General features: G+C 27.2%; 2 protein-coding genes and 2 long non-coding RNA genes across 6 annotated transcripts; 1 reads left to right on the top strand and 3 right to left on the bottom strand.

Annotated features, from left to right (window-relative positions):
• Positions 1–4409: 4409 nt before the first annotated feature.
• Positions 4410–6927, top strand: LOC126551836 (uncharacterized). Of its 3 annotated transcripts, XM_050206128.1 has the most exons (5): positions 4410–4657; positions 4772–4928; positions 5227–5304; positions 5486–5563; positions 5931–6927. In XM_050206128.1, exons 1-5 carry the CDS (start codon positions 4436–4438, stop codon positions 6242–6244), a joined length of 849 nt encoding a protein of 282 aa, XP_050062085.1. In that variant the 5' UTR covers positions 4410–4435; the 3' UTR covers positions 6245–6927. The 3 variants fall into 3 exon arrangements, with proteins under 3 accessions (XP_050062085.1, XP_050062086.1, XP_050062087.1); XM_050206129.1 differs by lacking the exon at positions 5227–5304 and having other exon boundaries at positions 5931–6926; XM_050206130.1 differs by lacking the exons at positions 5227–5304; positions 5486–5563 and having other exon boundaries at positions 5931–6926.
• Positions 6928–7492: 565 nt separating this feature from the next.
• On the bottom strand, positions 7493–8017 carry LOC126552317 (putative nuclease HARBI1). The gene has a single exon (XM_050207007.1). It carries the CDS (start codon positions 8015–8017, stop codon positions 7493–7495), a length of 525 nt encoding a protein of 174 aa, XP_050062964.1.
• A 2555-nt stretch (positions 8018–10572) lies between these two features.
• On the bottom strand, positions 10573–11375 carry LOC126552909 (uncharacterized). Its single transcript, XR_007606378.1, has 3 exons — positions 11146–11375; positions 10994–11065; positions 10573–10724 (listed from the first exon to the last, which is right to left on the bottom strand). It is a non-coding gene; the product is annotated as an uncharacterized LOC126552909 (long non-coding RNA).
• A 691-nt stretch (positions 11376–12066) lies between these two features.
• LOC126552934 (uncharacterized) lies at positions 12067–12825 on the bottom strand. The gene is made up of 3 exons (XR_007606402.1): positions 12660–12825; positions 12429–12596; positions 12067–12260 (listed from the first exon to the last, which is right to left on the bottom strand). It is a non-coding gene; the product is annotated as an uncharacterized LOC126552934 (long non-coding RNA).
• Positions 12826–12883: the final 58 nt, after the last annotated feature.

The raw sequence follows: 12883 nt of genomic DNA, 5'->3' as shown, positions 1-12883 counted from the left end.
TGTTCCTAAGTCATACTACAACATAATAATGTAAACAAAGAGAAAGAACAAATAATTTAATTTAATATAAAAGAAAATAAACTAGGTGAAGGCTGGAATTTACTTGTATTAACTCTAAACATAGGGTGTAATTAAATCTGCAGCTCATACGTTTGACTAAAAGTTAAAATCTTAAACTCATGATTCATTAAATTCGTAAAATTCAATTTGCTTTTATTAAGAATGATTTTGATTAATTAATTTTTAGTCGTTACCCATGCCAAAATACAAATATTATAACCTATATGAATAAATCAATTATGCAAGACCAAAATAAATAATTATAATTATAATACCTAACATATTAAGGATAATATATGATATATGATATATAGATTGCTATATTATACATATTTTTATTATCATACCAATCTTTTAAAATATGATGCACAATGATTAGCTCTCTTAAACAAGTAGGCATCTAATTAATAAATTTTAGTTTTTTATAGTAATGTGCCATAAGTAGTATTCTTTTTACAAAATGGTTTATTTTTGCTGTGTTTGGCAGTGCAACAGAAAAAGAGTTGCAAATAATGGTATCCATTTTTTTTCGTGAGTATCATTTTGAAAATTGTTTAAATAAAACTTATAGGTACATTATCTTTTGATTTTTAGTTTTCCTTTCTAAATAAAGAAATAACAAAAAAGTGGATAGATGCAGTATAAATAAAAGGATTTGTTCCTACAAACTATAGCAGAGTATGCAGTAAACATTTCACTCACTCAGATTTTAAAAATATTAATGGGCAAAATTTACACTTAAAAACTGATGCAGTTCCATCAGTTTTTTCTTCTAAAAATTGTTTGAATTGCAAAAAATGTTTAATGTATACATAAACATTAAAATATATTTACTTCATTATATCTTACTTTGATCAATATAAACACATAAGAAAATAGTATTTCAAAAAGTAGGTAGGTACTTATTAATAATTTATGTAACTGTTTAATGAGTCTCAAGTTAATAATATGAGTTATAAAAATTAAAAATCATGATCTTAGAATGTCTATTGTCTAATATTCATATGATAAATATTAAATTGATAACAATGATATTCTGTATCAATGTTGTGAATATGTAAACATTTACCTCTTAGATAAGAGAATTTCGGCCATTTTGTGGGCTTCAAAATCATTTCCAAGTCGGCTATCTAGTATTTTTTATATATCTGTGGCATAGACATATAAAACATTTAGATAGTGGACTGCGTATTACATTCCTACAAGGCCGTCCGCATGAATTTTTCAAGGGGAGGGCAGCGAGCTATTTTTTTTTTTTGAAATTTTTGTTTCAATATTTGATTAGTGATAAAACACCTCATTGTTTGTGATGTGTTTTCTTTCAAATAGATAGATAACGTAAAAATTAAATTATTTATTATGTGTAAATAGTTAGATCTTAATCTTACAGTATTAGTTTTAATTAATTAATGTGCAACTTTAAATTAACAAATGCAATTTTTTTATACAAATAAAATGTAATTATTGATTTGATAATTTTAGGTTACTTATAATATTAAATGTTTCTAGCTTCTATAAAATAAAAAAAAAATACCAAATCATTTGGAAATTATATATTTATTTTTTTACTTAAAAACAAACATAACTATATTATAATACTATAGTAAACAACCTTCATTAAAATGTATTATTAAAAAAATTTGTATCCTCACATATTGAACTGTATAAATAATAAAAACTTTTAATATTCAAAACATAAAATATATATAACATATAGCACAATGAAATAAAAAAGAAACACCATAAGAATCAATCTGTATAAACATAATATTATACTATTACCTCACACAACTTTGGGTTCTCTGAAAAAATTATATTATACAAATATTAACAAATAATTATAAATAATAACTATTCAATCATTGAATAATAATTCCATTCTACGTGGTAGTAGACCAAATTCATTTATAATTTCTTCAATTAATTCTAATTTATGATTTTTGACAAACTCTTTATGGACAGCTATCATGCATAAACCACTAAGTCTATTATCACTAATAGTATTCCTTGTCCAAGTTTTTACTCTGCGTAGTATACTAAAAGTTCTTTCTATTGAACAAGTAGTAACTGGTAGGGGTAATTCGATAGTTAAAGCAATATAAACTGCTGGGTATAAATTTGCTTCATCTAAAAGACTTATGAAACTTATATTTTTAATTTCACTTTGACTTATGTTTCTATTTTTCCACACATTATACCATAACATACACTCCTGAACCAAATTATCAATTTCGTAAAAATTATTTATTTCTTCTATCATATTTTTAAATTCATCATGCTGTATTTTTTTCATATTATTTGGGTGTAAATTTAGTAAGGAATGAGCAGTACTGTTTTCATCAGAAAATCTTAGCTTTAATTGCATTATTAAGGAATCTACATATGGTTGGTATAAGGAAACTCTAAAATAATCTTCGGGAGTATTTATTGGATGATTTGAAAGATGCTTTTGGTTAGAAACAATACGAGGAATTATAATTTCTTCTCCAAGCTCAATCGCAACATTTTGAGCTTTTTTAAAAATCGCATGAAAATAATTTTTCGCATCCAGGTTGTTGAAAACTTCTATAATTTCACTAATATATTTTCTAGCTTGAGATAAATCTAACTGTACTGCTTGTAATGTATTTGTTATAAGTTCTAGTTGAGCAGAAAATGTTGCCATTATGAATAAACATACAATAAAATTAGATTTAGTTGCTGCACTATGTAACTGAAATGCTTGACTTTTTGTTTATGAATCAACACCTGTTTCCATAGATATTATTTCTAATTGTTCAACTATCCCAACAAAATTTTCACTAAAAATTTTTATAGTTTTATATTTTTCTGACCATCTAGTCTCACAAAATTAAGTAATTTTTTTCTATTCTTTTTCTTCTTTTAGGACTTAACCTAAAAAATTTAATAATTTACCTGATACTTCCAGCACAGTTTTGAACATGCTGAAGTTTATTCAAATCATTTATTACTAAATTTAGTCTATGTGATGAGCAATGTACAAATACAGCTCTAGGAAATTCATTTTTAATAATTGCTTGAACACCATTATGAATACTTGACATAGCACTACGATCATCATATCCTTGTCCTACTAATTTTTTAAATTAAGACCAGAATTTCTCAAAAAAATTATTATAGATTTTGCTATAATTTTAGCATGCATATCTGATAAAGCAACAAAACCTAAAAATTCTTCTTTGATTATAGGCTTTTCTGATTCAAATGAGATGTATCTTATGCCTATGGATAACTGTTCTGTACCAGAAATATCAGCAGTCTCATCTGCCAGAATAGAAAAAAATGATTGCGATTTCACTAAATAATTTTTTATTCTACTTAAGATTTTTTTTCCTGTAATATCAATTATTTCATTTTGAACTCTAGCTGAAATATATTTGGAATTTTTGGAGCTTGATTCTAAATGACTTTGTAAAATTTTATCACCTGCTTCAATTCTAAAATTAATTAAAGCATTGAAATTTCCTTCATTTGATTTTTTTCCACGCAAAGCAATTTCTTGAGTGCCACAAAATAGTATACTTGAAATAATAGGAACAATTTTTTTTTCTGTTATTATCAATCAATAACTTATGAGAAGTGTTAATTTTATCAAAAACAGTAGTAGCTTTGTTAGAAAAAACCTATACTGCACAATTATCACAATTATTCGATTTTACGTTAGATTTTAACCATTTTAAAATACGTTTTTCAACATGAAAAACAACCCGTTTCAAATTCCCTGGGAAATTGCTAGCTTAAGTAGTTTGTTTCATACTTGTGCGTAAAATATTAATTATATTAACAATACTCAGAACTCAGAATTATTTTTTTATGAACAGAAGGGTTCTGAAATATTAATGAAATGTATTAAATAATATTAATAATTATATGTAACAGGAATGTATGAGGTGATCATGATAATGCTGATCGAACGAGGAACTGCTGCCGCTCGCCGTCACCGCCGTTTGCACCGGCGCCGCGCGCTGGCTGTGTAAAAACAGTAGAACAAATAGCGGCAAGCTCATGCGATCCTGGGTCCTATTCCACCAACACACTTTGCAACTTTTCACTTTTCACTTTTCACTTTTCAAAATTTGCAAAGTGCGAAGTCTTTTCATTCCAAATAAAACTTAAATAGACTTTGCAAACGATGGTAACATTATGAAAATTGTGTTACCACTTTTCATTTTGTTATCATATTGTTATCATATTGTTAAACAGCTGTTATTACTTATCATTTTTTATTCGGCTTAAAAGTTAAAACCAAAAACTTAATTGTTAGTCTGTTGTCTGTGTTTTTAAGTTTCTAATATTTATTACGTTTAAATTAATTGAAGTAAGTATTGTCTGTGAATAATATATATTTGATAACATGATGAAAATTAAAACACAAAATAAACTTATTCTCTTGAATGCTATACGGGAAAGAAAAAGTGTATTGTTTGGCAATTTTAAATCTACATCAAATGATGAAAAGGTGGAATCTTGGAAAAGTGTCCATAACATAGCCCAATCATTACAACTTGCAACTTCTGATCGTTCTTGGCAGTTCACTAGGGACAAGTTGTATGGACTATGGAAATGTCGCACTTTAGTAAGTACCTACCTATAGCTTGTAATTATATATTTATTAGGATTAGTAAAGTTAATAATCTTTAATTGCCCTTGATTAGATATAAGTTAATGGTATATTCACTTTATTCTGTAGGAAAAGAGGGATAATAAGAAAGGTAAGTTCACTGGCAAGGCGGGAGGAAAAAAATGCCAGTATGATGATGTTGATCTAGCCATACTAGATATTTTAGATGAAGATTCGGCAATAGTGCAAGGTTTAGGATTGCCTGGATCATCAACATTTGCTGAAAGTAATTTTGTATTGGTTTTATAGTTTAAGTAGTTATATTTATGCTTGTTGTTTATATGATAAATAGTGAAATGTTGATGTTGTCTAGTTAATTATGGTCTATTAATTATAGAACTGCAAAATTATTTCCTTTGAAAAATAATAAGTAGGTAATATTAATTAATTAATTAATTAATACTAGGTACTTAGTTAACTTTGTATTATGACCTATATACTTACAAATAGCAAAAAGCATTAATAGTATTTTATCAAGTAGTAACTTAGCATCAATCTAATGTCAATCATTTTTAACTATTTAGATAATACTTCTATTGTTAAAGATAACAGTCTCTTACTGGACACAAATATGATACCTTCAACTTCTGACTCAACTATTGGTAATACCTATACAATGTCACTATTTAAAAAAAAATTATTTTTTGTTGACACATTATTTTATGAAATTATGTTATTGATTAATTTACAAATATAAACCATGGGGGCACCAAATGCTAATTCACTCCCCTGATATATATTCCTATTTGTACCATTGTATTAGCATAATATTTTTTTCATTAGATAAGTCCACCATTACAACGTCTGAAACTTCCAGCAGTAACCCACTAGACTGTCAAAAAAATATGAAAAGGAAAAAAGGTATTCACAAACATAATAAAAATGTTTTTACTTTGGCTAAGCTAGTATTTACTGTAAAATCAATTCTTGATAACATATAATATGGTAGTTGAAATATAAATATAAATATATATTTGTTGTTTGCTACATATTAGAGTCATACATTCATATAATATTATGCAAATTACTGTCAAAAAATTACATTTAAAAGGCTTCTCGACTAGATAAATAATATAATATACACTTATATTATTTTATTATTATTACACATATATTCAAAATTTATTTTTTGTTATCTTGTTTTATATAATTACCAATTAAATAGTAGAAGTAATTATTACAGTGTTCAAACAAAATAAATTGTTTTATGTTATTCCTTTGTTTTCAGCGTTATTGGATTTTTCGAATAAAAAAACAAAGGCTGACAATGAAAATGACCGAGCTGAACTCATTAAAATTGAAATATATATAAGAAAATTGCAAGCTTTGAAATTAGAAAGGGAGTTAGGATTACAGCCATCTATATTTACTAAAGATTTAGTTAAAGAAAGTTTGATTCAAGAGGTTGAATTGGTAAATGTGCCTGTTTTAGATTTAGATGCTTCAAATACTTCAATAGATCTGTTTGGTGAATTTTATTTTAGTGTTTTTGCTTGTGCTTTTAATAATGCTTATGCTGTATGTGTATCATACTATGGGTGAACTCTGTTGTATGTCAAGTCATACTACAGTGTAGGTATCGCATTGTAAATGATTGCTTGAAGTAGATAACAGGTGTAAATGTACGGTTCTTATAGTTATAAAATAATCTTTTTTTTGAAACATACTGGGTGGTTGGTAAACTGTTTTGTATCAAATTCAAAATCACTAATTTGTATGGAGGGCGATTTTTTTATTGTGAACCAGTCAATATCTCGGTGGTAAGTATTTAGAATTTTAAAATAATTTTTTTTTTAACTTTCTAGGTTGTATTGTTTTATACTGTGATAATTTTGACAATTTTACCATATTGGTCATAATCGATAAAATATAGATGATAATAATTAATAAGTAATAAGTACAATAGTTATACTAATTATCTAACAGATTAATGATAATTAGATATAATCATATTTTTATTTAATAAATTAAATGTGATTGCATGTAAATTTTGGATAATTCATAAAATAATTGGTTTGTGTATATTTTAGAGCATTTGTGGGCAGTTTTTTTCTTATAAATGCATGCTTATATAACAATTTATTGTGGAAATAATTTTAATAATGATACTTAGGGTGGTGCTATATTTGTTCTGTAAAAATCTTAATATATCTGAACATCTCTAGGAAATGGTCAAAGATTTTTTTCAAAGTATGAATTTCTTCAATAGATATAATTAAACAAAAATGTTGTTAAAACTGAAATTTGTGTAATATTAATATAACATTTTTAAAAGTCAAACATTGAAAAAGTGCTCTGACGGTTCTCTATGTTCTTATTTTTACAGCATTAAAATTGGACCTTTGTTTTTATATTATGGATTGCATGTATGTTTTAATATATTTTTATTATTTAAAGTACAAATATTAGGTACACTTCTGAAATAAAAATATGAAATATCCTTTATAAATTATAATTAATATGATATGAAGATTGATATTAATACTTATTATCTACATTTCGCTTCTTTAGTATTTACATCAGAAGACTGTTGCAGATTAAAACTTAAAATATATTATATATACATTTATATTTTAATAAAGAAAATTTTATTTTGAAAATTGTGTATTTTATTTAACAATACCTTATTTCTACTATAATTTATTATCTTATTATTGTATTATATTAGATTTAAATATTATTATTTATGATTAAAAGTTAAATGCTTTAATATGTTAATTCACCTATGAAATTTTTATATTTACAAAGATTCTTAGTTAATAGTTATATTTTTTACAAATATAACTTGAATTATACCCTACGCCTAAAATAATCTAATAATGAGTTAACCCTATTCATGCCACCAACATTTGGGGCCTCTTCTTGATACTCTTCGTCTATGTTTTGGAAGTTGTCTTCTTCATTATATACATACTCCTCAGTTGGTTCATGGTCAATTAAACATGCAATATTATGAAACACGGCACAAGTCATCACAATCATACCACTTTTGTATGGTTGTGTTCGAAGATGGTTCAAACATGGGAATCTTTCTTTGAGTATTCCATAGCTACATTCTATTAATCGTCGTGTAGATTTATGTTTGCGATTGAACCGTTGTTCAGTTTCATCATTAGGGTTTTGATGACGGGGTGGAATAAGCCACTCTTTTAATGGATATGCGCTATCTCCTAAAAGCACTGCTCCGGGAAATGGTCTCCACCCACTCTCAAATGCAGCAAATACATTAGTATTTCTTAATACTCTGGCATCGTGTACACTTCCTGGCCAGTTAGCGTCTACTGCATAAAATTCATGGTTTGGACCACAAACCATTGTCACATTGATTGAATGGTTGCCATGTCTATCGATATATTGTTCTTCATTTAAATTTGGCGCATCAATATTGATCAATGTACCATCAATGCAGCCAGCTACACTAGGAACCCACCTTTTTCAAGGAACGTCGTTGGTATTTTAACGGTGTTGTTGGGCCACTTGACAATATTTTGGAACATATGAGTAACAACCGCATTAACGACCCTCTGAATACACCTACTGACAGATGAAGTTGATATTCCATGAGTAGCTCCAATACCATGTTGTTGTGCACCATTGCCGAGCCAGTTCAATGTAGTCAATAGCTGATGTTCTGCTGTGATTGCCTTATTTCGAATACTCGTATGAGTTAGGATATGTTCAATCTTACTTAGAATAAACGCTACTTGATTTTTGTTGAGTCGAAAACATTGACGGTACTGACGGTCACATAAGTCAAAGTATACTCGGTCTCTATATACTCGTAGAGGTCGTTCGTCATCATAGCCATCATCATTTAAGAGCCACTCTAATCTCAACATAATAATTATAATCCTAAACTTTAATAACGGAATTTATATAATATGCACAGATGTACTTTATTATAACTGTTTCAACTAAATTGTTTTGTTAAAAAAAATCACTGAAAATTATTGTAGAGTAAAATTTCTGTTTGCATTTTTTATCAATATTTAATGAAAAGTCGAAAAGCTTTTCATCAAAAAATATAATGGTGGAATGAAAACATAGAAAACATAACGAAAAGTGGTAAACTTTTCAATCCTCACTTTTCACTTTGCATTTTTCATTTTCGATTTTTTGTGGAGCAAAAAAACAAATGAAAAGTGAAAAGTGAAAAGTGAAAAGTTGCAAAGTGTGTTGGTGGAATAGGACCCTGGTACCGCCAAACCCCGTTTCGTTATTGAGGAAATATTGAGGTTATAAACGGATGCCGACCTGAATTCAACTGAAGGTTTAGTTAGTTTTAAATCTCCATCAAGTTAAGTTATTTAAATCATTGAGTACCTACTTACTACTTATGGAATAAAATAATTAACTCCCAACAAAAAGATAATGAGTTATAGTATAAAAAAAATATTAATTCAATGCTATTGATAAGGAAATGGTACCTTTTAATCTAGAATATTAATTATTTAATATATCTACTATATAATATATTGATTGCATGTATAACTTTTTAATCAAAATAATACAGTAATAAAATAATTATTAGATAAAATAATAGAAGAAGCTGTAATCAATGGAAAAACATTTTCAAATGCATTGAAATGTTAAAATATTAAACGAATAAATTAAGTATTTCCGTTTTCCAACATCAAAACCTAGCGTATAAGTTCAATATTTATATGTACAACAATTATGTTAAATCACTTAAATCATCTTAAAATAATGTTTTTAAAACTATATTAAAAAGTTCTTATGTATAAACCTTATGGTATGATTTACAAATATTTTATCTCTTTTAGAGTTAACTTACAGACATTTGACATTTTTATTTCTTTTAGTTTTTTATTTTTATAAATATGGAATTTTTCAGGGTCAAAAACTTTAAAAAAAAATTATTTTCAAGGTTCCTCATAAGTTTTTATTAGGTACCTATAGATAACCATAAAAAATATTAAAGATACATTATCACGATATTTGTTAAATTGAGGTTCTATAAAATTGGTCAAAAAAATAAAAAATTTCAAATTATTTTGAAGTTACCTATCTAACAATTTTTCAATGTTGAATTTGTTTAGTTAAGACTACGATTTAATATAAGATAGCACACTAGTAGGTAGTTCGTACAAAAACCAAACTTTAAGCGTTCGGTTTGTATTTGAAAGTCAAACCAAGTTTTTAAAAAACCAAAGCGAATCGAACTAGAACAACAAGTTCGAAATTTTTTAATACCCAGACTCCAAAATAGTTCAAATTCCGAAATGTTGCAATCAGAAATATTTTTGATATTTGTATTATTAATTTTTATTTTTTTCTATCAGCGACGCCTTATGTGTATTAGGTTTTTTAGGCTTAAATAATTGTGATCTAAATTGTAATTATTTATGTGGTCAGGGCTTCGATGGAGCCAGCAATATGACTGACTAATTTAAAATTCTTAACCCCTAAACTCTTTTACAATCTAAATATCCCAAAGCTTTGTATACGTATTGTGCTGCACATTCATTGCATTTGGCAGTTTCGACTGCAAGTGGAATATAACCTATCCGAAATTGTTTAGGATCAATTAAAAAGCAAACGTATTTTTAAGCACTTTCGAAAGAAATTCTGTTCTTTTACATGTCATTGAAAATTCTGACAATGAACCTAGCATAAAACAACTTAAATGACTTTGTGTCACTCGTTGGATTAAACGCTTTGTTTAAGTAAATGATTTTTTAGAACTATTCTCATTTGTTGTTTCAGCATTAGAAACTATTTCTGATTAGAAAGATCCAACTGAAGCTCACGTGTTAAAGAGGTCAATGGAAGATATTGAATTTATAATTTCTTCAATGTTATTAAGGTATATTTAATTTATTGATATTTTATCTTATATTAAAGAGAGACTTTATACTTATTTTTGATGGCATTCATAACATGATTTGATTGTTTTTTTTTTTGTAGCTTTTCGTTTTGAATTTGAAATTTTTTAGCGTATTTAGAGTATTTAAAGCTTTCGAAGAGTGTTGAAGGGTTCTGTATGCAGATCAAAGGAAATCTGAAAAGAAAATAATTTTTAAATTAAATAATAAAGAATAAAAAACAGGTCACTATAATAATATAAGTAATAATTATCAATGAATGAACAGGAATATTAAAGTTAAAAATGCATTTTTGTTATCTGTTATTAAGTTTCCTATGGAATAATAATAAATCACTGATTCTTTTAATTTTCTGTTTAACAGTTAGGTTAATTTAAGCTATTTAAAAATATTAAGCTTAATTATAGGCATAATGTTTATAATCAATATACATGTTAAATCTTACCTATTTTATCTTATTCATTTTTAACATTATTTTTTTCAGCCATTTCAGATTGATTTTTTTGAAATATTACACCTGGAAAAAGTTTGATTAGAGTTCAGCTGATTAAATGATAGTTCTATCGCTTTTTTAAGAATGTTAATATTCATATTTACCTATTTCATCATCGATGTCATTTATATTCTCAAATTCCTTTTTAACATTAGTTTTTTCAATAATTTCAGTTCGAATTTTTTGATTTGTATAACATGAAAAAAGTCATTATAGTTCAGCTGATTAAATAATATTGGCCAAAGCTGCAGCGGTAGATAGAGCAGCCTCAGCAATAGCTGAGTATTTCTCTGCTACCTTTTTGGCCCGTTGATTGTTTTTTGCTGCAGCTTTGGCCGCAGCTTCTGACACAACAGTATAGCTCCTTTTTTGATACATATGGCACTCTGGAAAAACAAAAAATTTGAAATCAAAACATATCCATGATACCATTTTGGTTGGTTTTTTAATTGGCCCTTTCACTCGAGAATTTTTTTTTATGTAATTTATTTTTCTTCGTCAATATTTTAACTAAGTAACAAAATAATGTAGATATTTATTATAAAAATACTTACTATTTCTATTTTTCTTTTTGGCACCGCCGCCACGTCCGTCACGGACACCATCGCCACCATCACCACTACCACCGCCGTCACGGCCACCACCGCCATCACTACCACGACCCTGTTTGCACCACCATCGTCGTTGGAATCACCATAGTATTTTTAAATATATGGAGCCATCTATAAATATTAAGTTAAATTATAAGCATAATGTTTATAAACAATATACATGTTAAATCTTACCTATTTTATCTTATTCATTTTTAACATTATTTTTTTCAGCCATTTCAGATTGATTTTTTTGAAATATTACACCTGGAAAAAAGTTTCATTAGAGTTCAGCTGATTAAATGATAGTTCTATCGCTTTTTTAAGAATGTTAATATTCATATTTACCTATTTCATCATCGATGTCATTTATATTCTCAAATTCCTTTTTAACATTAGTTTTTTCAATAATTCAGTTCGAATTTTTTGATTTGTATAACATGAAAAAAGTCATTATAGTTCAGCTGATTAAATAATATTGGCCAAAGCTGCAGCGGTAGATAGAGCAGCCTCAGCAATAGCTGAGTATTTCTCTGCTACCTTTTTGGCCCGTTGATTGTTTTTTGCTGCAGCTTTGGCCGCAGCTTCTGACACAACAGTATAGCTCCTTTTTTGATACATGTGGCACTCTGGAAAAACAAAAAATTTGAAATCAAAACATATTCATGATACCATTTTGGTTGGTTTTTTAATTGGCCCTTTCACTCGAGAATTTTTTTTTATGTAATTTATTTTTCTTCGTCAATATTTTAACTAAGTAACAAAATAATGTAGATATTTATTATAAAAATACTTACTATTTCTATTTTTCTTTTTGGCACCGCCGCCACGTCCGTCACGGACACCATCGCCACCATCACCACTACCACCGCCGTCACGGCCACCACCGCCATCACTACCACGACACTGTTTGCACCACCATCGTCGTTGGAATCACCATAGTATTTTTAAATATATGGAGCCATCTATAAATATTAAGTTTAATTATAAGCATAATGTTTATAAACAATATACATGTTAAATCTTACCTATTTTATCTTATTCATTTTTAACATTATTTTTTTCAGCCATTTCAGATTGATTTTTTTGAAATATACAACTAAAAAAAAATTTTCATTCGAGTTATACTGATTAACTGATAGTTCTTTCACAATTTTCATAATACTAATTTTGATAGTTCACTATTTTATTTAATTCATTTTTAACATTAATTTTATCAGCCATGTCAGTTTAATTATTTTGAAATATAAAA

This window comes from Aphis gossypii, chromosome X (assembly GCF_020184175.1).
Source record: "Aphis gossypii isolate Hap1 chromosome X, ASM2018417v2, whole genome shotgun sequence".
NCBI lineage: Eukaryota > Metazoa > Arthropoda > Insecta > Hemiptera > Aphididae > Aphis > Aphis gossypii.
The sequence above is the reverse complement of the archived record's forward strand: the minus strand, read 5'-3'. Positions and strand labels throughout refer to the sequence as shown.